General features: G+C 41.7%; 1 protein-coding gene across 2 annotated transcripts in view; it reads left to right on the top strand.

Annotated features, from left to right (window-relative positions):
* Nucleotides 1-24477, top strand: part of LOC126456989 (serine/threonine-protein kinase 26) — a 621338-nt gene that overhangs the window by 579510 nt on the left and 17351 nt on the right. For both annotated transcript variants that reach the window (XM_050092953.1, XM_050092952.1), the window contains exons 3-6: nucleotides 16063-16228; nucleotides 16704-16861; nucleotides 19979-20164; nucleotides 22183-22328. In XM_050092953.1, the coding sequence (XP_049948910.1) occupies nucleotides 16063-16228; nucleotides 16704-16861; nucleotides 19979-20164; nucleotides 22183-22328 (656 nt within the window). The remainder of the gene's footprint in view (nucleotides 1-16062; nucleotides 16229-16703; nucleotides 16862-19978; nucleotides 20165-22182; nucleotides 22329-24477) is intronic.

Genomic DNA, 24477 nt, shown 5'->3' with positions numbered 1-24477 from the left:
CATCAGTCGCCTAGAACTTAGAACTAATTAAACCTAACTAACCTAAGGACATCACACACATCCATACCCGAGGCAGGATTCGAACGTGCGACCGTAGCGGTCGCTCGGTTCCAGATTGTAGCGCCTAGAACCGCACGGCCACTCCGGCCGGCTGGGAATTGTTCAGAAGGTGTTTTAAAAAAAATTGCGTCTGTAGACAAGTGGCTGGACAACAAACTTGAAATGAAGCTCGTTGTGTCTCTCTAGCATTTCCTTGTCAAAGATTGTATTTAAAAATTCAGTTTACGCAACTTTCTTGTTTGACTTTTGTTAGTCCGTTTGTTGCCATGTTTTTGTTAAGACAATTTTCGGGACAGTACGTATAGAAAAATGCGTGTAGAACTCTATGAAGTTACTAGTATTTTTTCCGACGGATAGGTTATGGAATACATATACCACTGCGTAAATATATTGATGAAGCGAAGTATTGCTGTCAAATGGGATCTAAAATTGCCACCAAGAACAGGAACCTACGCATGATTTATTTCCGACGGAACACGTATGAAGTAAAACCTAGCCTTTGTTGTACCTTTCATAGCGTCAGACATATGAGCAGAAATGAACAAACACAACTTCGCAGACATTTCGATGGCGCTGGCTGACGATGGCGCACAGGGTTCCTACACAGGACGGGAAGTTTCTAAATTGGTTCAAATGGCTCTGAGCACTGTGGGACTCAACTTCTGATGTCATTAGTCCCCTAGAACTTAGAACTACGTAAACCTAACTAACCTAAGGACATCACACACATCCATGCCCGAGGCAGGATTCGAACCTGCGACCGTAGCGATCTCGGTTCCAGACTGCAGCGCCTAGAACCACACGGCCACTGCGGCCGGCGGGAAGTTTCTACGCGTGTCATTTATTGCCGGCGAAAGATGCGAAATACACACTTTCTGTGCGCTGTTTGAAGCGTCGTGCGCATTCGCAGAGTTGACACGAGAAACGCATGGTGCGCTCCTTACACGTGGAATAGCGGCCCGTGGCCCCGCGGCAGACAACTGCGACCGTCCTTGGCCGCCAAGGCCGCCTCCCCGAAACCGGGACGCGGCTGTCCTCCTGCTGCCATTGTCTGCACCGTTACCCTAGCTGCGCCAACCGACCCGTTACCGAGCCCAATAAAACCGCAAGCTCCAGTGCTCATTGCACGTCTTTACAACTGCGAATTTCACACCATCGTTTATCAGAACTGTAGCACCGAGAAGGATAAATTTCTTAGTCACTTGGCTGCCTCTGAGTTAGTGCTACCATATTTCCAAGTGAAAAAGCCGAAACGTATTACAATCAATCTTCCTGTGAACCACAAAACTTCTTAACTAACTCTCTCTTGCCTTTTATGTTAGCATAGTATTGAGAACAAGTGAATCTTTATAGTTATAACTGACGATAAACAAATTCTTTACACATGGTACAGAAATTCTATTTCTCACACCAGTCCAGTATATATTTAAAAAATATCCACTCACGTTTCGTCCCTTCTAATAATGAAGTGCTGAGCGCAACAACAGTTGAAAATGCGCTGCTACGTTCCTCTGTAACATAGCAACAACCGAAATTATATGAACTGTTACGTCTCTCTCTGCAATTGCAGCAGTTGAATTATTAAGTTTCGTCCCATGAAAAAATGAGCTAAGTTTCTTCGATATAGCATTAAGTCGACTGTGAAGTTGCACTCTCTCATATAGGACCTGTTCTCCTAGATAAATACGCGTTCTCTCCATGGACAACTGTTTGCTTGAACTTGAATTATAGTTATTCTACATGCTCCTGTCCATAGGTAAACAATTCAATTTCCTCCATGCCAGATATATCTCGACTGCCTGTTATGTAATGTAAAGAATTTTAGTTGTCATTTGTACGTCAGTAATATTAACTGCATATTTTATTCAACATGTTTGATACTTGTAATGAAATTAAATGAAGTTAGAGATACAAATACTCATTAAATTTCAGTTTTTTAATTTGGTTTAACATAGTAAGGTACAAAGGTAAGTGTAAATACGTTCGTAATTCTCTAGCAATGTCAGCTACGGGGAAACAGATGCATTGTACATGTTGCGTACTGAAACACAGCACCTATCGAAATTCGTAGCAAAAACTTACCCTGAAGTGTTCTGACGTTTAAGCTTAGTAAGCAAATGCCCAGACATTTTCAAAAAATCCCGTATATACGGACAACATTCGACATACTCATATACAATACTCTGGGTTGCTGATCCAGCATACGTCATGGGTATGGGTGGTGATGTTAAGTCTAACCTCCAAATCCCTTGGACAGTCTTGTCAGAAATTCCAAACGCAAACACTCTGCCTAAGCGCTGATCTCCGGGGGCTTCTTCCCACAGCAATTCTTACAGGTTCCACATTCTCGGGAGTACGCACTGTCTTTGCTCTGCCACCTCTTTTCCTTGTTGTTTCACTGACGTTTTCAAAGTTTTCGACCCAAGTTTTTATTGAGTTAACCGAAGGCTCCGGCCGATTACTATTAATTTGAAAATGCGCCCGGAAACGACGCTGAGCGGCTACATAGCTACCGCTTTGGTAGAACGCTTTCACTGCAAACGACCGTTGTTGCTTAGTCCACTGCTCCATGGCTACTGAAATGCTTTGTGTTGGGGAACGCGGTGGGACCTTGGTTACTCGTCCCCACTACTGCCAACGCTTCCGCGCACTAATAAGTAGTGCAAGTTTGACTACCGCACCCCGTATCAAGCCACAGTGACAGAAAAAGAAAAAGCTGCAGCACCATTCACTAGCGTAAGACAAAAATACGTTTCAAAACCGTGAAAGAATCTCTAGAAGTGAATCAAGCTGAAGGTTCCCTTGCGTTATTTTTTCCAACCATTGTGGGGTCATGTCATATTATCCCTGAAGTGAGAAAGTTCACAGACAGTGATGTTGCCAGGAAACTTCAAATACATAGAACTAAGTGTAGTACAGTTACGAAACTTGTACTAAGGTCCTGTTTTGTGGGAAACCTGCGGCAAGCTATCGGGACAGCATGTACAGCGTTCCAACAGATGAATCGACAGACATCAGTGTGAAATTTTTTAGGAATAACAGTAATTATTACAGTACTGCAACCAATGCGATCATTTCAACATTTCTTACTTAAATTAGGCGACATCGAGCATTGTAATGCATCGTCTGTTGTCACAGCTATAAGAGAGGCGCTTCAAGAATATCAAATTAGATCTAAACAAGCTGCAGGGTATAGGCACAGACAATGCGGTGTTATCAGTGGTGTCCATCAAACTTTGAAAAGAAACATCCTCATTCGATTCTTATTCTGCGTGGTTGCCTAGTGTACCATGGGCGAATGTGGACATCAAGAGACTTTTTAGCCAGATGAAAATTATTAAAACTAAAATGAGAAACAGAATGAAACCCGAGGTAGTGAATTCTCCCTTGTCAGTTCGAGCAGGAATGACAAGGAAGAAACAATGTTGCCAATTATGAACTGCCGTAAGAACTGCTGAGGCGGATTGGAACTGTTAAGCTTATAAAGCATTTGAATATACTTCATCCATTACAACCTCTATCTTTGATGTGGAATCTTCTGTCGAGGATAACGTTGATGATAAGTAGCTGTTCATTTTCTTGTACATGAATTCGCCATGACACAATTCATGATACTTTTCTAGCCTTAAACACAAAGGATAACTTTAATTTGTTAATTGGCCGACACTCGAAGAAAGATTGCTTACATCTCATAGAAGCTTTCAGAACCGCTTTCAAAGGTAGAAAACACGAAGTTACTTCAGGCACCCCATGTAGGCATAAAATCTGAAAAATAACAGTGTACGAGCATCATTCTTCCCACGCCCCATCCGTAAATGTAATAACAAGAAACCGTGACGTACTGTAGAATAAACATACACTGTACCATGCGCCTTGCAGTGCTTTGCGAAACATAAAGATTGTTCCATAAAGAACGCAACCTTTAAAAGGTCCGACATTTCTAGTCTAGTAAGTTGGAAGGGCTGAACGTTGCACGATTTTCATCTATTTTCTTTGTAGTTAGTAATGATGCGCTTAACGACAGAACAGCGTTGTTGTCGTAGTGTAAACTTATTGCAAATGTTCAAGTGTTTGTGAATTCCCAAGGGACCAAACTGCTGACGTCATCTGTCCCTATACTCAGTCACTACTTAAACTAACTTACGCTAAGGACAAAACAAACACACACACACACACACACACACACACACACACACACACACACACACACACACACACACACCTATGCCCGAGGGCGGACTCGAACCTCCGACGGGAGGGACCGCGGAATTCGTGACATGGCGCCTCTAACCGCGGGGCAAACTTATTACAGATGTGGTGAATGTTGTTCGCAGATTCCTTGGAATGTTTTTTTAACCTCATCCCCAGAGTAAATAGACTGTGATAAAACTGCTAAATTTGATAAAAACGTTTCAGTTGTGCGCATTAAACCGACGGGGCGTCCTGATGTTAGTCGTTCTGAAGAAGACGTAGACAACGTGTTAATGTTACGGTACGCTTGGTGAAAACTGTTCACTGACGTTCTCGCAATAGGTTGTATATTACTAAACATCTAACTCCAGTCATGGTTCACGATCCCGGTTGCAGATTGCCTATCTAACGGTTTCCAGTGCCAGCAAAAATTTAATTTTCAGTATGTCATGCAATTACTGAGAGACTTTACAAATTTAAAATGCTAAAATGGTATCAACGTATGTTAAAAGTTAACATTGTAAGACAGATATTACATTTAGAAACTGTATGTGTGTCTTGAAGCAGCGTTACTTACGGCGCGCAGTACCCGGAGTTTATTCATCCAGTGTTTGAGAATGAGGGCACTTAGTGACTAACAACGAATTTTAAACTTAATTTCAAACTTTGTCTATACTTTTTCTCGCTTACATGGTTAACGTCAAATATGTGACACATTATTTCATGTGTAAAGTAATTAGACGTATGAAGCTGTCTTATACATGGGAGCTCAATTTTCCAGACTGTTGGGTTTACTGGTATTCCCAGAACCTGCATGCAACGAATTCTAATAGAAGATGTGCACCTGTAGGCCTGTAGAATCCAACTGATACAAGAACTGAAGGGGAACGACCACGAAAAGCGCCGAGGACTTGCCGTTATGTGCTTGCGAAACAATTATTGTGTTGAATGCCTTCCTGAACAAGCAGACTTGCAGAATCTGGGACACAGAAACCCTCGATTAATTATTGAGACGCCAGTACATCCACAACGGGTGATTGTAAGGTGTGTCATTTAGGCTGAGGGCGTGATTAGGCTCTACTACTTCGAAAATATCGTCGAGGAGGCATTAACAGTGGACGGCGAAGGCTGCCACAATATGGTAAGGAAGTTTTTGTATCTGAGCTGTATCATGTGAATGCTGAAGAGATTTAGTTTCGACAAGATGGCGCTATATGTCCCACATAAATTGTAACAGTAGACTTGTTCGAGAGAAGTTCCTTGGCTGGGTTATTTCTTGCAACGGTGACGTGGATTGGCCACCCAGATCTTTTGATTCGACACCATGTGATTTCTTTCTGTGCGGGCATTTGAAATCTTGTGTGGTCCCAACAAACCGCGATCACTTCGGGAACTCAAGGCCGAGATTGAGCGAGTATTTCAGAACTAGAGGTGTAAGTTTGCCGAAAAGTCATGGAAAGAACGAAAATGTGTGCATAGAGTCGTGGAGGGCATTCGAGTAATATCATATTTGATACATAATCACATCCAGCCAGTGCAATAATATGTAAATTTCTTAATTTCATCGATAAATTTTTATGTTGTTATGAACATAAAAGTTCATTTCTTTATGGAACCCGCTTTAGATGTAGACTTTGTACTCGCCGATGAGCCTCGCTTCATTTGGGGATAGTGATGCCTGGCTAAACACCTCTGTACCAAATCGCCGGCGCCCTTAGCGGTAACCACTAAATGAGCCAGCTGTAGATCGCGAAGTGGTTCCTGGCACGCTGCTTTGTCTCTCTTATATTGAAAATAGTATTCCGTCGCTCGGCCACTTGATCATGACGCGTATAGAGCACTAAGTAGCATTTTTCGGCCTAGAAGTGTATACGCTATGTAGAAAGACCAATATGACCAAGAACCAACAGGGAAGAAGAAAAATGGAAGATCAAGAACAAAGCTCAGAGGAGGGATTAAAATTCAGGAGGAAAGGATAGCAGAAAGAAGATGCACTGTTGGCATTGCTGTTCTGCGTGACATTGAGGAAGAATTGCAGGACCTGTTGAATGGGGTGATTTTTCTACTGAACTTATAATATGGATTGAGAGAAAACAAAGCAAAGCCGAAATGTTAAGTAGCAGCGTAAATGAGATCAGCGACAAACTCAGCATAACAATTTGGGGACCGTGTCGTAGGCGAACTGAACGAATTCGTCTACCGTAAAAACAAAGTTACCCGGATGGACAAGGAGGGTGCAAGACGCGTATAGCGCAAAGATGGCATACCTAGCCAAACACAGATTCAACTTGTGAAAGAAATTTCTGAGCTGTTCCTCTGAAGCAGTTGTGATAAAATCGAAAGAGAAAGTAATCGGTGCATTTGAGATGTGACCCGATAAGACACGAATTTGCAGAATCAGCGAGGAAAGGAGAAGGGACAGGATGGTAGACGTGTGGTAAGACATCATGGAATAATTTTCATGGTACCAGAGAGAGCCTTAGAGGACAAAAGTTGTAGAGGAAGACAGCGACTGGAATGTATACGACAAATAATTGAGGATATTGGGTGTAAGCGCTACTTCGAGATGAAGAGATTGACTCAGGATATGAAGTAGTGGCAGGCACCAACAAAACCGTCAGAAGATGGTAGTCCCCCACCCTCCCTCCTCCTCCTCCTCCTCCGCAACAACAACAACAACAACAACAACAGCAACAACAACAAAAGAGGCAGTGTCCCCTTTTAATTTCTTTCATTTACTTCTGTCCCACGAGATTTTTAAATAATTTTTTGTACGGCGGGGTGATGGTTGTCAGCACTGAGTGCGGCGGTATATGTGTGTCCACTGGTTCTTGCTTCTGTGGCGGCTGGGTGCGAGGGCGTAGGATTGGGCAACATGAGTTAGCCGCACAACCACTGTGCATGTCGCCACAGCTGTGCCACACCGTTCTCTCTCCACAGTGAGCGTTGCGAAACGGGCGGTGGGCGAGGGGTGCCACGCCGTGGATCCGCAGTCAGCTTGCTGGCCAAAAGCCATTTCGCTACGCTTCGACGCTAAATGGTAACACGTTGGACACGCGCTCGTTAAAGCAGACTTCAAGTATCTGTTTACTCTTACTGATCTGTGAGTTCTCGCTATCCCCTTAATAGACTCTGCTTCCGATTTGTCATGAAGAAGGGAAAAAAAGTTTCAAGTGACTTTACGCTCCTGTGTCTCTGTACACTGATGAAACCAGAACAACAGTAGTCCGCCTCGGTAGCTGCGGGGTCAGCGCGCCAAATTACTAACGGAAGGGGCCCGGGATCGATTTCCGGCCGGGTCGGATATTTTCTGTGGTCGCAGACTGGGTACTATGTTCGTCCTTAAATTTGTATCGTCATTACTGACACGAAAGTCGCCTCAAACACGGAAGTCGCCTCAAACACACTGTCATATCGTCTTTTGAGGTGGCTGTCTAGAGACGAAGCGAAAGTCAATAAAATTGGGGAAAAATCGAGAACAATATGATCACTACCCACCGCGAGATTCGTTGGTGCCTGTTGACATTGCAGGCACGTGACGTGCTAAGGAAAGAATATAAGCAGAGCAGAGACGAATGGGTTATCACTCAAGCAATGACACGGACCGAATATGGCGAAATCCAGTGTTCTAAGCGAATCTGACAAAGGGCAGATTGTTGTCGTTCGTCTTCTGGGAACGAGCATTACGGAAATAGCGAAGATGATTGGCTGTTCGCCTGCTACTGTCCTTGTCATCTATGAAAAGTGGTGGAAGGACCGTGAAACCACGTGTAAGCAACAAGACGTCCACACCTCATCGCACAACATGAGGGTCGGAGGCTTACCCGCCTTGTACCGCAGATCTGACGTCAGTGTACGACACTGGTGCAGGCTCAACTGTTTCGGAGCACCCTGTTCAGCGCACGTTGTTGAACATGGGACTCTGCTGCAGTCGATCCCTGCGTGTTCCCATGTTGATCCAGTGACATCGTCAGTTACGAGTGGGCACGAGGTGATCGATATTGGATCTTGGATCATTGGAAACGTGTCACCTGGTCACCTAATGCACCGTGCCACGGACGCAGGCCAGTCGCGGTAGTATTGTATTATGCCATGGGGTTCCATGGCATTTGTAACGGTAGTCGAAGGCGCCATGACAATTGTGGGCAGTGGGAACTATATTGAAGACTACCTGCATCCATTCAAGCTCGATGCCTACCCCGACGGCTATGGCGTCTTCCAGCAGAATAATTGTCTGTGTTGGATGGCTAGAATCGTGCTACAGAGATTGGAAGACCATGTTACTGAACTCTCGTCGATGTCTTGACCACCAAATTCGCCCGATCTGGGACGTTATCTGGCGCCAGCTTCTTGTCCGAAAACTACCAGCCCATAATTTACAGCAATTGCGTGACTTGTGCGTAGACATCTGGTGCCTCATACCTCCAGAAACCAACCAAGGACTCGTCGAATCCACGACACGCAAATCACTACGGTCTTGCGTTCCAAAGGTGAAGGAATACGCTATTAAGCAGTTGGTCATAGTGTTTTCGTTCATCAGTGTATTTTTTTTAATTTTATTGGGTTTCGGGACGTGCCTATATAGCCATCTTAGCAGTGGAATGTCATTTATGACGATAAGAATGTAAGAGCAACACAACATCCTGTCCCAGAGCGGAGAAAATCTGCTACCCTGCCGGCAATCGAACCTGGGCCCCTGCGATTAGCAATCCATCGCACTCACCGCGCAAACTACCGATACGAACATTCATCAGTGTGTGTGACACACTACTGCATAAGTGAGGGTGCCATCAGTAGTTAATTCAACAACTAACAACAGCTTTGCCGCCTTGCGCCAGTGTGAAAGTTCAGGCAGCTTTCAAATCTATCTATGTTTCTCTCGTGTGATGTTCTAGTTAGCGAATGCCATATTTAATAAATATTGAAGTTTTGGCTTCTTGGAGTAGATGGGTACCCGGTCGCAGTAAAACTGGTAGCGCTATGAAGTATGGGATCCAGTTTCTTGGGGAAATGGGCTTTGTTAGGAAATCTACATCACAGTAAAAACGAATGTATGGTGGCATCTTTCTTTCTTAAAAGTGTGTTTGTTGATAGATAGCGGATCGAAGGAATGTGGTCACGACACGTGACAAAACAAACGAAATCGTTAGGAAAAGAAGTCAGTAAAGCTCCCCTCAACTCTGTTTGGTCCTTCGCTTTTTGGAGCTACTGACTTAGCCAACTACAGGGGCACCTATAGTTTTACGTGAACACCTAACCGCGGTGCAGCTTGGCATCTTCCATTTCAACAAATTACTGCCTGAGGTGAAAGCAATAAATGACGGTAAAAATTCTAGGGCAGGCTGGGGATCGAGCTCCGGCCAGAACGTCACCCCTTGAAGTGGCGTGGCATTCATCTTTAAAGAAGTGGAATTAACTAGAAGACTTGTGCTGCACAAGTGCTTACATGTTTCTGAAATTGTGAGAAACAGTAGCATTAGTAGTGTTTTTCTGTTGTCTCAATCATTGCAGAAACGATACTAATTGTGTTTAACGCGCATGCAGTTACCTTCCCCAAGTGCTGAATAAGGGTTATAACAACTGTAGAGAAGGGCGATACTTAGAGCTATTAACCATTGAGGTCACTTATTACCTACCGTATCCGCTAAATTCTATTCGTTTCATCAAGTTTGTGCCCAGCATTTTGCTTAACAACGGCCGTTATATAAAACTGGATACGCTTGATTGATTTGTAGGTACCTTCTTTCTCCAATTTTTACCGCTATGTTGGTTTTGCCATTTAGAGAACCCTATTTAGAGCTGGATCGAGGATTTTGCTCATTCTACCGTAGACGCTATCTTGGTTTTGGAAAGGCTCGTTTTTCTTTCAAATCTCTGCTCTTTCGTCCGAAAGTTTCACCTTGCGATCACCATTGACATTACTGTGGCGGGTACGTGTCGAACATCAGAAGACAAAAATCATTTTCAGCTCTTAAGGTAATCTGAGCTTTGGCCACTACGTCCACTACGAAGAACCACTCATTTCCATTTTAAAGAATAAATTGGATTTTTCCCTCTTAATTAGAATTAGCGGAAAAGAAATATAGAACCCTGTTGGTTTCAACGATGGACCCCCACACTCTCCCTACCTCCAGTAACTATTGTTACTATTAACATTCAGATGAAACTGTGTGATTCCAGAGGCCTTTTCAAGTCTCAAACATCTGTGATGTCCATGTGCAGACCGAAGCGACGGATGAAAATTTGTACCAAGGCCGGGTTTCGGACTGTTCTGCAGCAACATAAGCGCCCTGAGGCTCTGGGAGGAGCACTAAAATGGAGATCAAGGCGAACCCCGGCCTTGGTACAAAAAATTTCATTCGTCCCTTCAGTCTGCATACATACATCATTGACATTTCTAATACTGAGCGTGCCGAAGGAAGTTCCTACCTTAAACCTAAATGATGAAGTCCACACGGGGATTTGAGCCCCTCCTTTCAGTGCGACAGCTCTCTCCGTTTTTATTCTGGAGTAGGTGGTGTTCAATGTGGTTCTGCTAGATCGATTTAGGTTTTCCGTGTTTTCTTTAAATGTCACTGTGGTTGCTTATAGCGGCCGTAGCTGCGGTGTTCATGGTATGAACAACCCCTAACCATTTTGCGGGACTCCTCTCAGTAATCTCCATGGTTCAAATGGCTCTGAGCACTATGGGACTTAACATCTGATGTCATCAGTCTCCTAGAACTTAGAACTACTAAAACCTAACTAACCTAAGGACATCACACACATCCGTGCCCGAAGCAGGATTCGAACCTGCGACCCTAGCGATCGCGCGGTTCCAGACTGAAGCGCGTAGAACCGCTCGGTCACAGCGGCCGGCCAATCTCCATGTTAGTGCTTCTGCCAGAGCCTCAAAGCGCCTTATGTTGCTGCATAGCAGATTAGTCCCTCATAGCCCTGTAACTATCTAAATATGTACCGTTCTTCTTATAAGTCTGTAATTTTTATGAATCGCTGTCAGGACCGGTTTAAGACACAGACGACTGAAGCATTCGCTTGCTGCAAGAAGCTGAGAGGGGCGCCAGAGGTACTCGTAGTACGAAGTTTGCACACAAGGTGTATCGTAATTGGTAACGAAAACAACCCATTTCCGCACTAGATTTAGATTTACTGTTAAAGGTCTTACTAAGAACCCAAAGAACGGTAACTAATCGGCGAGGGAGGAAAAGAACGGTAACTAATCAGTGAGGGAGGAAAGGAAAGGGGGAGGGCCAAATGACATAGCACTTTTGTGGAAGAATGTCCTTGAACTCGCCCCGATTGCTTTTCAGTTTTATCGAAGATGGAACGAAAGAGAAATGTGTATTGGGAATGGTACACTTTACCGGCTAATATCTCCTCTTCCAGCGCAAATATTTCACTTGTAAATGGGTAATGCGCCACTTTGTCGAAGTAGGAAGGATTTCTTATGGGACAGGGAGTATCGGCAGGAAAACAGAATAAAAAGGATTCTATATTTTACAACTTGCCCAATGCCAGCGCAGTATCACAACCGTGTGCCAGGCACATTTATTGGTTTTGCCACTGAAATAATAAACATTTTAAATGAACTGTACTTTAGCGGGAGAAACCGCCTGAACAGCAGATGCAAAGTGTCTGGTGTTTCCAGAATAAAATACATGTATCATCCAACACCGAAGTGACACAGCAGGAAAACAACGATCCTACAGTTGCTAGAGGGGAAAATACCCATTCTCTCCACATTGGGTATAGAAACCAACAAAATTGTTTGAGATCATTTTCAGCTGTCTGTATTCTGCTGTGTTATAGTGTACTGACACTCGTAACTGAACGCTAATCATCAGTATTGAAAGTGGGTTGCTTCGTTATTGATATTAAAACGTGATAAGTGACTGCTTCCACTCATTTCAAGTACACCACGTTTTCATAGATCTTGAGATTTTTACGAAACTTCCCACGTTTCATGCTCGCCTAACTTTTTTTCTCATTTCTAATGATTGACATGACGCCTTTCAGCAACAAACTGCAATCGTCAGGTGTAGGCAGATTATTTTCGAAACCCGTCGTTTCCGGCTAGTTACTGGAAATTAAAGGCTGGTCAGGTGCGAATGGGACTAGCGCTCTGAGTGTTTCCTTTATAGACATTTCATCCATTTCCGGAATCGAGAATCTCCACGACTTTTGCCTGTTATCGATACCGATACTGGCAAGATATCGGTCCCGGGAATTTCAATACTTTTAGAATGTTTTAATTATGACAAAAAATATTTCTTGTGTGATATAATTACAAATTAACAATTTTATGATTTTTTTCTTTACTTGTTCTGTGGAAAACCGGTGTTCAACATCCTTCGTTTTTTGAAGCTGTTTCGCCATTCATTATGTTGAGAGTAAACATTAAAACCACTACGTGGTGTAAAGGAATGTGAAGAAATTTCCAAAGTGATACGTTACGACTGTAGTTTTTAGAGAATTCTAAATAGCTTGGAGAAGATAGCAAGCAAAGCTTTTTGGGTAATGAGTGCAACTATTTTTTCTTTCTGTACATGATCTGCTGTATGTCGTTGGTGCAAACAACTGCTACAGAGGTACTTAATATTGCCACCGCATAGAGGCAATCTCTTTCCCCTTCTTCAGTGCTTGGCTATAATCTAAAGGGATACCAACAAATTTTTGTACGCTGTGAATGAAACTTTTATTTATTTATTTATTTTATTTATTTTTTTTTTTTTTTTAAAGACAACTTGAAAGTTGCAGTTAAGCGCTTAATTCTACGATTCACTCTTACTAGGACACCGTATTGCAGTTTAGCGTTTCACACGCTTAGGCTGTGTGAAGTCCTGAGTGACTGAATAGGCATTGCCTAGTTTCAGACATTAGGCCGTAAAACTGTATTCGTCAAGCGTTGTACGGTCTTGGGACATAGCTACGACTGAAATTAACTTACAGGCTCTTCGCTCCAGGCAAAAAAACCATTCATATTACGTATTATTTAATTATGGCGAACGTATTACCCCATTTCTGCTAAGCAGCAAAGATTTGGAATATGTTAATACGATCGAAAAAGGATGATTACACACATCACGGTCCTTAATCGAGTAATTTGCACATCCATTGCAGTAGAAACACCTGCAGAAGTGAGTATTAATTAAGGGTATAACAGACATGACAAACATCATTTTATTCTGCGTCGTGAAATCATACTGTACAAGTCTTGGCGCAACAAGGAAGTCAATGGAAGCGAAAGTTCCTAGCGCGTTGATCACTTTTCTCACGTTATGTAACGAGAGCGAGATGTAGGGGGGGAGGGAGCGGAGCGGAGCGGGTATGTTACGGTACCGATGTCTGAATCGGCCTTACAACTGAAAGACGCTGTTGGTTTTTAGGTAACAAGAGTTTATACGCTACCCTATCACTATATTTTTCTCGCCAGTTTACATACGAACTAGGTGACACACACAGATAGGTACGTTGCGAAGTGTTTTCTTTTCCTTCTCTCGTAGCTGCTGTACGTCGTGAACTGGCTGCATATATGTTATAGTATGCACTAGACTATCGTCCTCACGGTCTTCATTTCATTGGTATATTGACGGCTAAATAGATTGTAAGCCTCGTTTGCGATATAATTGAACTTTTTCTTTACCCATTCTTGGCATTTAATTAATTTAGTGTATAAAATCAACTGTTTGGTTGCCCTCTTCCCATACCTAACGGGTAGTCACCTTCAAGCTTGCATAATAGAGGTTTCAAGAGCTATGGAAATTGTCCACAGATCATTCTACATTCCTGCCTTTTGCACTTGTCTGAAACAGATCATTTTTGCTAACACTAAATGTAATTGTCACTGTTTTATACATAATTATTTCAGATTAATGATGGCCCAAGAATGCACTGTTAAAGCAGACAGTTTCTATAGTAAAGTGCACTAAATTCCCACCTTTGACATGACCTATATTTTAAACATGCCACTGTCAGTGAACATTCAGCATTAGTTTCCCTAATATGGGATGATTACATGAAAGCACTGTTGCGGGAAGAATCAAAACAATTACATATTTTGGAGTATGCATTTGGAGTGTTTTAAAATGAAATGACTTAATAAATGTAGGTCTAATTGTCATAAATGCAGGGGCCTGAGGTTCATTGGAAGAATCCTAAGGATTTGCCATTAACTACCAACAAAGGAAGTTGCATACAAAACCCACATTCAGTTTATGCTTGAGCAGTGTTTATGAGACCGATAGTTTTATCAGGTGCATTTAAAAGATGAGGTAGACAAGATATAAAGAAGAGCAGCACTTTTCGCCACAGAGTTGTTTAAAAAGGGTCAGAGTTTCATGGAAGTTTTCACCCAACTGCAGTGCTACAAGAGAGGCATTGATGTGTTAGGGAGAGTTTAACCATTGAAGTTCCAAGAGTGTACATACCAAAGAGGTTTGAGTAATATGTTACTTCTCACATACTCTCCTACTCCCACATTCATCTTGCGAGGTGAAGGTGATGCTAAATTTGGAGAAATTCAAGATTATAGGGAGGCTTAGCAAAGTTGCTGTTGCTGCCTGTTGTTCATGGATGAAGCAGGAAAGGCTGGTAATGAATGTGGTGTGCGAAGTATCCTCTTCTCCTCTCTGTAAGATGTCTTCTGGAGTGCATATGTAATTGTAGCATGTGAAATCATCTGTGTTTGGAACAGTGAATAGTGCTGTGATGCGTAACCCTAGTTTGACTTTTAGACTGATGTTACCCACTACATTAGCAGCAGTATTGCAACTGGAGATGTTTGTTATAACATTTCCAGGATAAAGATAACAGTGACATACATCAGCAAAGTAAGCATTATTGAAAGCACTCATTTTATCGCCCTGTAGCAGCCTGGTATTGTAACTGTAATATTAGTCAATAGGAAAGAGATTCAGAGACAAGCAGAGCTAAAAGAAAATGCCAGCCTGCTTTGAGTTTAGAAGTGAAATGTTCTGTTTTGGAATGTGGTCCTCATCATATGTGCTGATGTAGATGACTCCTGGCACATTTGTAATTATATGAAATTCTTTGGATTACAAATTACTTAGAACAGGAGATACATTTTCATTTTATTTCTGTCTCTTCCATTAAGTGTTTAAGAGGAGATAACAGACAATGAAATCATTGTAGGTCACCACAGGGTATTTTAATGAAAGTACATGTATGGTTTTACTTGATATTGCTGGAAATGCTATCCTGACATGCACATGGTGTGAATTATAAAAATATAGATACATGATATCGTCTTATTTAAACCCAATCACCAATAAGAAGTCTGAAATTAATGTTTTTTTTCATACTTATGTATCACTTTACAGTTTCATGCATTTTTTTTTTCACTCATTACATACTAGTCATTACTTTGACAGTATAAGAACTAAAAAGAAAAAAAAATTGGCAAGTGCAAGTTTTGCGGTTATTAGCTAGTGTGCATGTTTGATCAAAATCAAGCACATGCCCACTTTAAGTACTTATAAAATGCTAGCACGACTGTTGTAATCACATCTAATATTCAGTATAGTTTAGTGTTGCTGTCGTAAGTGGTTTGTTAACTTTGAGGTGATAAAAAAGTGAACATTGCAATTCACTCAACAAGTAAATATCTTAGCTGCTGCAAGCTCATATATTTTTAACAACATAATAAAAAAAATATATTTTGTGGTTTGCTATGCCGGCAAGCATTATGATAACTAATAGTAACCATTTTTAGCCTTTGATTTCTAAATTAAGTCTTTACAGTTACTATTAGTGCAATATTGCCTTAAGATACTATTGTTGTTGTTTGTGCAGGGAACAAAACTATGGATTATTATGGAGTATCTTGGGGGTGGCTCTGCCTTGGACCTAATGAAGGCAGGCAGTTTTGAAGAGATGCATATTGCTATTATCCTACGTGAAGTGCTCAAGGGTCTTGACTACCTCCACAGTGAGCGGAAGCTTCATAGGGACATAAAAGGTATGCTTTCTCAGTTAAATATAATGAAGGTAGCAACAGAGTCTGTCATTAAAAATACTACTACTACTACTACTACTACTACTACTACTAACAGTTGTACAATAAGTTAAACCATTCCTTCCTACCCTCTGTTATAAATTTGTTACATGTAGGCCCTACCACTTGCAAATTTCTTTATAAATGCAAGAATGAAACTGATTTAAGATGCAGAAAGCTGTACACATTTTGCAGAAAAAGGGGGGGGGGGGAGGACCACTCTCTGTGTTTAAGAGGGAATGGGGCATTGTGATTTGTAACATTTGCTGTTCACTTTGTCTAACACTCTAAGTCAAAATTAGATATAATATAATACCAATATCAAATACACATTAAGAATAAACTGACTTTGTATACAGAAATGACACGAGACACAGATTTAGTAATAGAAAACTAATTGGACAGACAGTTGTTACTATATTGTTCACATTATTTGCAGCTGCAAATGTTTTACTGAGTGAGATGGGTGATGTGAAACTCGCAGACTTTGGTGTTGCTGGTCAGCTGACTAATACCACAAGCAAGAGGAACACATTTGTCGGAACACCATTTTGGATGGCACCAGAAGTTATAAAACAGTCTGCATATGACTCAAAGGTAAATTTTAGTGTTTTTGGTCTTCATAAAACACAGTTAGTTTATTTATAGTTTCTTATTTCAAGAGCACAGTTATATGTTAAATGCAATAACAATGGGGCTATCATTGATGAACAGAACAGAGCTCTTAAGAAAGGAAGGAAACAAAAACCCATTTGAACTTAGGTACATTTGAGAATAAGAATTTAAGCTAACATTCCTTGGAGCACATCCATTCATGACTGATTGTTAATCTTGGGTATGGTGACCAATACAGATTTGACTAATTATGACGTCATTACTGTCAGTTAACAATTATCATAGGAATATTCTAAGTATTTTATGAACAGTCTTTTACCACAACTTTTCTGGCAGTCCATGTAATCAATTCTATTCATATATAGACTGTTTTGTTAGTATTTTGAGGATCATAGGCGTATCAAAAATTGAAACACACACTGTTAATATCCCACAATAATTTATATTTTATATTTAGTTGTGAACTGACTTTCAACTTTTTAGGCCATCATCAAACAACTTAAGAGTGAACAGATTGTCCACGCATCAGTGAGAGCTTATAGCTGTACAGAGATTGTTATTTCTAAAGAAATGTGACCATTTTACAACTATGTAACTATACAAATAACACAAACATGTTGACATACACAAAGAAGATAGGAGCAAATAAACCTGACTTTCCATCATGCTCAAAGGTTAAAAGTACACAGGTATGAAGGTCAAGACAGTACACCACATGAGTACTGACACAGACTACTATGTTATATGGACAAAAATAACTGGTGTTTTAATAGTATAACCATCCCCTACTCCCCACAGGATATTCCATTGACTCCTTCCCCGTTTCTGCTGCTCCCCCCCCCCCCCCCCCCTCTCGGTCTTTTTTTACCTGTTCATCACATTCGCCAGTCATATTTGCCCATCTGACATAGTAGCCTGTGACAGTACTCGCTTGGTGTACTGATTTGGGCTTATAAATACTTATATTTTTAATATTCGAGTACAGTGTAATATAAGGTTTCCTTGTTCATCCTTTTCGTGTATTTCAGTATGCTTTTGTTTTTTGTATAAATATGAAGTTGTAAAATACACTCCTGGAAATGGAAAACAGAACACATTGACACCGGTGTGTCAGACCCACCATACTTGCTCCGGACACTGCGAGAGGGCTGTACAAGCAATGATCACACGCACGGCACAGCGGACACACCAGGAACCGCGGTGTTGGCCGTCGAATGGCGCTAGCTGCGCAGCATTTGTGCTCCGCCGCCGTCAGTGTCAGCCAGTTTGCCGTGGCATACAGAGCTCCATCGCAGTCTTTAACACTGGTAGCATGCCGCGACAGTGTGGACATGAACCGTATGTGCAGTTGATGGACTTTGAGCGAGGGCGTATAGTGGGCATGCGGGAGGCCGGGTGGACGTACCGCCGAATTGCTCAACACATTGGGCATGAGGTCTCCTCAGTACATCGATGTTGTCGCCAGTGGTCGGCGGAAGGTGCACGTGCCCGTCGACCTGGGACCGGACCGCAGCGACGCACGGATGCACGCCAAGACCGTAGGATCCTACGCAGTGCCGTAGGGGACCACACCGCCACTTCCCAGCAAATTAGGGACACTGTTGCTCCTGGGGTATCGGCGAGGACCATTCGCAACCGTCTCCATGAAGCTGGGCTACGGTCCCGCACACCGTTAGGCCGTCTTCCGCTCACGCCCCAACATCGTGCAGCCCGCCTCCAGTGGTGTCGCGACAGGCGTGAATGGAGGGACGAATGGAGACGTGTCGTCTTCAGCGATGAGAGTCGCTTCTGCCTTGGTGCCGATGATGGTCGTATGCGTGTTTGGCGCCGTGCAGGTGAGCGTCACAATCAGGACTGCATACGACCGAGGCACACAGGGCCAACACCCGGCATCATGGTGTGGGGAGCGATCTCCTACACTGGCCGTACACCACTGGTGATCGTCGAGGGGACACTGAATAGTGCACGGTACATCCAAACCCTCATCGAACCCATCGTTCTACCATTCCTAGACCGGCAAGGGAACTTGCTGTTCCAACAGGACAATGCACGTCCGCGTGTATCCCGTGCCACCCAATGTGCTCTAGAAGGTGTAAGTCAACTACCCTGGCCAGCAAGATCTCCGGATCTGTCCCCCATTGAGCATGTTCGGGACTGGATGAAGTGTCATCTCACGCGGTCTGCACGTCCAGCACGAACGCTGGTCCAACCGAGGCGCCAGGTGGAAATGGCATGGCAAGCCGTTCCACAGGACTACATCCAGCATCTCTACGATCGTCCCCATGGGAGAATAGCAGCCTGCATTGCTGCGAAAGGTGGATATACACTGTACTAGTGCCGACATTGTGCATGCTCTGTAGCCTGTGTCTATGTGCCTGTGGTTCTGTCAGTGTGATCATGTGATGTATCTGACCACAGGAATGTGTCAATAAAGTTTCCCCTTCCTGGGACAATGAATTCACGGTGTTCTTATTTCAATTTCCAGGAGTGTAGTTACATACCTTTCAAAATGACAATCTATGTATAGCTATTAGTTCTCACTGATTTTGTGTGGACAGTCTGTTCAGTTTCAAGTTGTCTGATGACAGCCTAGAAAGCCAGTTTTCAAGTTGTGTACCATTAATTAATGTTGTTTGTGTCATAAGCAAGCTGAGAACCGCACCTCAAATGTGCATTCGCAGCATTGGTATAATCCAAATAGAACTTGTTCAAAATTAAATCTTGGCAAAACAACAGTTGATTAAAGTCCATGTTGTGACTGCTCAAGTCGTAGATGTTAAATAAACAATGGAAACAGCCTCTCAACATCTAATGGAGGCATATAGTGGATAGTTACATAAACAAGAAGCTCAGCATGCAGCAGCATCTTCTGCATGTGGCTAGCTACTGCTCAGTGCCTCTGCTATGCAATGAATGGTTGTCTTTACTCATTCTTATATTTTTCTCCAACAATCTCAATTAAAGGTGATGTGTCTGAATTGCAATACTGGCTGTTCCTTCTGTGATTTGAGCAAGTCATTAGTAATTCTTTGTGGACAATGTACTGTAAATAAGAGTGTGAAAAGCGTTTGACAACTAATGGATACCTATTGCTTGTAGGCTGATATCTGGTCATTGGGCATTACTGCAATTGAGCTTGCTAAAGGGGAACCACCAAACTCTGAACTACATCCAATGAGAGTGTTGTTTCTGATACCCAAAAACAACCCACCACAGCTCACAGGGAACTACACCAAGCAGTTCAAGGAATTTGTAGAGGCATGCCTTAACAAAGATCCAGAAAATGTAAGTATTCCTTAACATCCATATTTATTTGTAAAGCATAGTACAATTTTGTGACTCATATTTCTGAAAGTTGGTTTCACTGACTGACTCAGTTATGCATGAATTATTATTTCTGTGATATGTGCCTTAAAACTGTATTATAGGGAGATATCTTTGAAATGCTGTTTGGAAGTGCCTTGGTTGTAAGGAATTTAAAGTAATTAACAGTGTAAGAAATTCTGTGAAAATGATCTTTGAAGATAGACATTCCTTGGTAATGCATCATTTGTTGGGAGAGCCCTGCAACATTGCTTTAAAAGAAAAAGGAGAGCAATAAAGCCTCTTGTTGAAAAATGTGTCTCGTCCACTTTTAGTTTCCTCTGTTTTCACCTCTCTCAGGCTGCCATATAACAAAATTGTGAATATGCATATCTAAATATACGAGGTCTGTTCAAAAAATTCCAGGATATTCGTAACCGCAGTGGTGTGTTGTACCAAAATCCTGTTGGGATCCTTGCACATGGCTGTGTTTAATGTGTAACTGCCAGAAGTTTCATTGTTGTATGTCTGTGTCGTGCAGTTTGAGAATTTATAGATGGCAGAGTTAGAGGAGCAATGGGTCTGCATTAAATTTTGCATGAAACTCAAGAAAACCTTTACAGAGACACACCAAATGATGCAGTAAGCTTAAGCTATATTCGATTTTACGAGTGGTTCACACGGTTTAAAAATGGCCAAATGGAAGTTAAAGATGACCCTTGTTCAGGATGCCCTTCGATGCCTACTGATGGCACTCATGTCAGTAACATCAATGAAATTGTGTGTCATAATTGAGGAGTGACTGTTTGAGAGATTGCAGAAGAATGTAACATTTCAGATGGATCGTCATGAAGTCCTGACACAGCGTCTTGGAATGGATTGTGTTACTGCCAAGTTCATCCCAAGGGTCATGAGTCAAGACCAGAAAGATCTTCGCCTCACAATCTGAATCTGTAAAGAGTTTTTGGATTGCACAAATAAGAACAAGATGTTCCTCAAGAGAATCATAACTGGTGGTGAGACGTGGGTCTACTGTTCTGATGTTGACATCAAGGTTCAGTCTTCACAGTGGGCGGGAAAGGATCTCAAAGACCAAAAAAAGCTCGTCAGGTCAGATGTCAAAGACATGCTAATAGTTTTGTTTGTCTTTGAAGGATTAGTTCATCATGAATTCGGGCCACAGGGACAGACTGTTAATCAATGATACTATCAAGATGTGTTGTGATGCCTGTGAGCAAATGTGAGAAGGAAATGGCCTGAAATGTGGCAAAACAATTCATGGCTCTCGCATCACGATAGCGCACCCACCCATTTATCCCTAATAGTGTCTGATTACTACACAAAAAACGAAATCACTGTGCTGCCTCATCCTCTGTACCATCCAGACCTAGCCCCTGCAGATTGTCTCTTTTTATTTTCAAAGTTGAAAACCCCATTGAAAGGACAAAGATTTGCAATGACAGACAAAATAAAAGAAAATTCACAGATGTCACTTTGCGCGATCCACCAAGAGGCATACCAGGAATGCTTCTGAAATTGGAAGCGGTGTTGGGAACAGTGTATCAATGAAAGTACTTCAAAGGAGACGATGCACATTAAGTAAAAGGTAAGTCTAGAAAAATTTCGTGGACAAAGTTCTGGAATTTTTTGAGCAGACCTCATATATATCATTCACTGCATTTTTAGTGTTATTTATGTTGTTCTACTTACCTTTCTGATCCTTTCCCCCCTTCCATCTCCTCCAATAGGCTCAAACAGTGAATTGACTGTATCATACTTACTTCAAATCATAAAACTCACTCACAGATACAATGTATCTCGAGAGTCATACTGAAATAATACGGTTTTGAAAAATTATAATGAATGTGATGTCATTTCTCTCAAGTCTGGTCATTTTCCCACGTAGCCTTTAATTTGTTGTAGTTTTCTTTAAGTATTGTAACATACATACGAAAGTCTCAGCTTATATGAATAATAACATTTTTTTAATTTTTTTATAGAGGCCAACAGCAAAGGAGCTACTCAAATTCCCATTTATAAGGAAAGCTAAAAAGAACTCTTATCTTATTGACCTAATTGATCGCTACAAAAAATGGAAGTCCCAGAGAAGTGAAGAGAGTGAGACTGAGTCAGAAAATTCAGATTCGTAAGTAACATTGCCATGTACAGTGCTTTTGCTTTCATGTTGTGTGATTTCTTTCTTCTACAGTTTTGAGCTGCTGTTTAATGTATGAATACTTACAACTTATGTTGGTTCAAGAGATTATATGATGAACATAACTAAAAGTAAGTTGAGAGTAATGGAATATAGTCAAACTACATCAAATGAAGCTAAGGGTGCTAGATTTTGAAATGCAACATTTCTTGTAGTAGATTAGTTTTGTTGTTTGGGTAAAAATATAACTGACAACAGCAAGAATAAAGAGAACGCAATATGCTGGTTAGCAACAGAGAGAAAAGTGTTCTAGAATAAGAGAAATTTGTAAATATCAAATGTAAATTTAAGTGTTAGGATTACTTTTACGAAGGTATGTATATCTGGAGAGTATATTTGTATGGAAGTGATTCATGGTCAACAAGCAGTGCAGACAGGAAGAGAATAGAAGCTTTTGAAAATGTGGCACTACAGAAGAGTGCTGAAGATAAGATGAGTAAATGGGGTAGCTAACGAAGAGTTACTGAATAAAATTGGGGAGAAAATAAATTATGGAACAACTTGACTAAAATAAGCGATCAAGTGATAAGACACATCCCGAGGTATCAAGAAATAGTTACTTCACGAAGAGAAGGGTTGCCATGAAAAGAGGATGACAAGTTTTATGACGAACCTAATGTATTGAGGAGCTGTTTGAAGTCATGTTGGACATTTGTGAATGGGTCATAGTGGTAGTATATCTAAGTGGATATGTCAGAAAAATGATGGAAATCTGCAGCCACATGGTCAGTGCAAAATTCATGGCCACTATATTGGAGATTTTGTCAGCAGGAAGAGTGATAGGGTCGGGACTAGTTTTCAGGTTGTGGATAGCTGCCCTTTCCATAGCTGTGATGTTGAACTTAACGGTAATGGATTATGGAAAGGAAAGCGAAGCCAGGTTGGAGGTAGGAAACTTCTGAATTGTTACCATGGTTTGATAGGGTAGAATGGTATTAGCATCGGGTTTGGAAAAAGGATGTAACTGTTAAAGACAAGATTCAGTGTACTTGGGATGGCTACAGCCAGATGAGTGGGTGGTGGAAAAATGCTTACAATGAAAAGGGATAGGTGAAGAAAAGCTCCTTATGGTTAAACCTGTGCCTGAGGCTTCTGCAGGTGCCCAGTTTTTAGAAGATAGGAGTATGGCAGTGTTTTAATTCTGGAAAATGTTGCTCATGTGAAACTTAGCTTTTTCTTTTCTCACAAGATATGCTGCAGACTATGTATAAAAGGCAAGAGGCAGATTCCATATTCCTATATTTCAGAGAACGTTTGACACAGTGGCCCACTGCATGCTGTTAACGAAGATCCAAGCATTCAGAATAGATTTCCAGATATCTGAGTGGCTTGAAGACTTCTTACGTAATAGAGCCCAGTACGTTGTCCTCAATAGCGAGTATTTATCAGAGACAAGCCTGAGTGCCCCAGGGAAGTGTGATAGAAACACTCTTATTCTCTATATAAATAAGTGATCTGATGGACAAGGTGACCACGTCTGCAACTGTTTGTCACTGACTTTGTGGTGTACGGGAAGTTGTCATAGTTCAGGACTGTAGGAGGGTATAAGATTACTTAAACAAAATTTCTAGTTGCTTTGTAAATGGCAGCTTCCTCTAAATGTAGAGAAATGTAAGTTAATGCAGATTAGTAAGAAAAACAGCCCCATAATGTTCAAATACAACAGTGTTGGTAGTGTGCTACTTGGCACAGTCACATCGATCTAGGTGCGCTACAAAGCAATTTGAAATTGAACAAGAATGTAAGGGCAATAGTAGGGACGATGAATGGTTGACTTCAGTTTATTGAGAGATTTTTAGGAAAGTGAAGCTTATCTTTAAAGCAGACTGTGTATAGGATACTAGTGTGACTCATTCTTGAGCAGTGTTTGAGTGTTTCGGATCCCCACTAGGTAGGATTAAAGGAAGACATAAAGCAGTTCAGAGGAGCCACTAGATTTGTTACCAGTAGGTTTGATTAATAGGTAAGTATTACAGAGATTCTTCGAGAACTGAAATGGGAATCCAGGGGGGGTTTGGCAAGTAGCTGATCTTCTCACAAAACACTATTGAGAAAATTTAGGGAACCGGCATTTGAAGCT

Source organism: Schistocerca serialis, chromosome 2 (genome assembly GCF_023864345.2).
Source record: "Schistocerca serialis cubense isolate TAMUIC-IGC-003099 chromosome 2, iqSchSeri2.2, whole genome shotgun sequence".
NCBI lineage: Eukaryota > Metazoa > Arthropoda > Insecta > Orthoptera > Acrididae > Schistocerca > Schistocerca serialis.
This window is presented reverse-complemented; position numbering and strand designations above follow the sequence as displayed.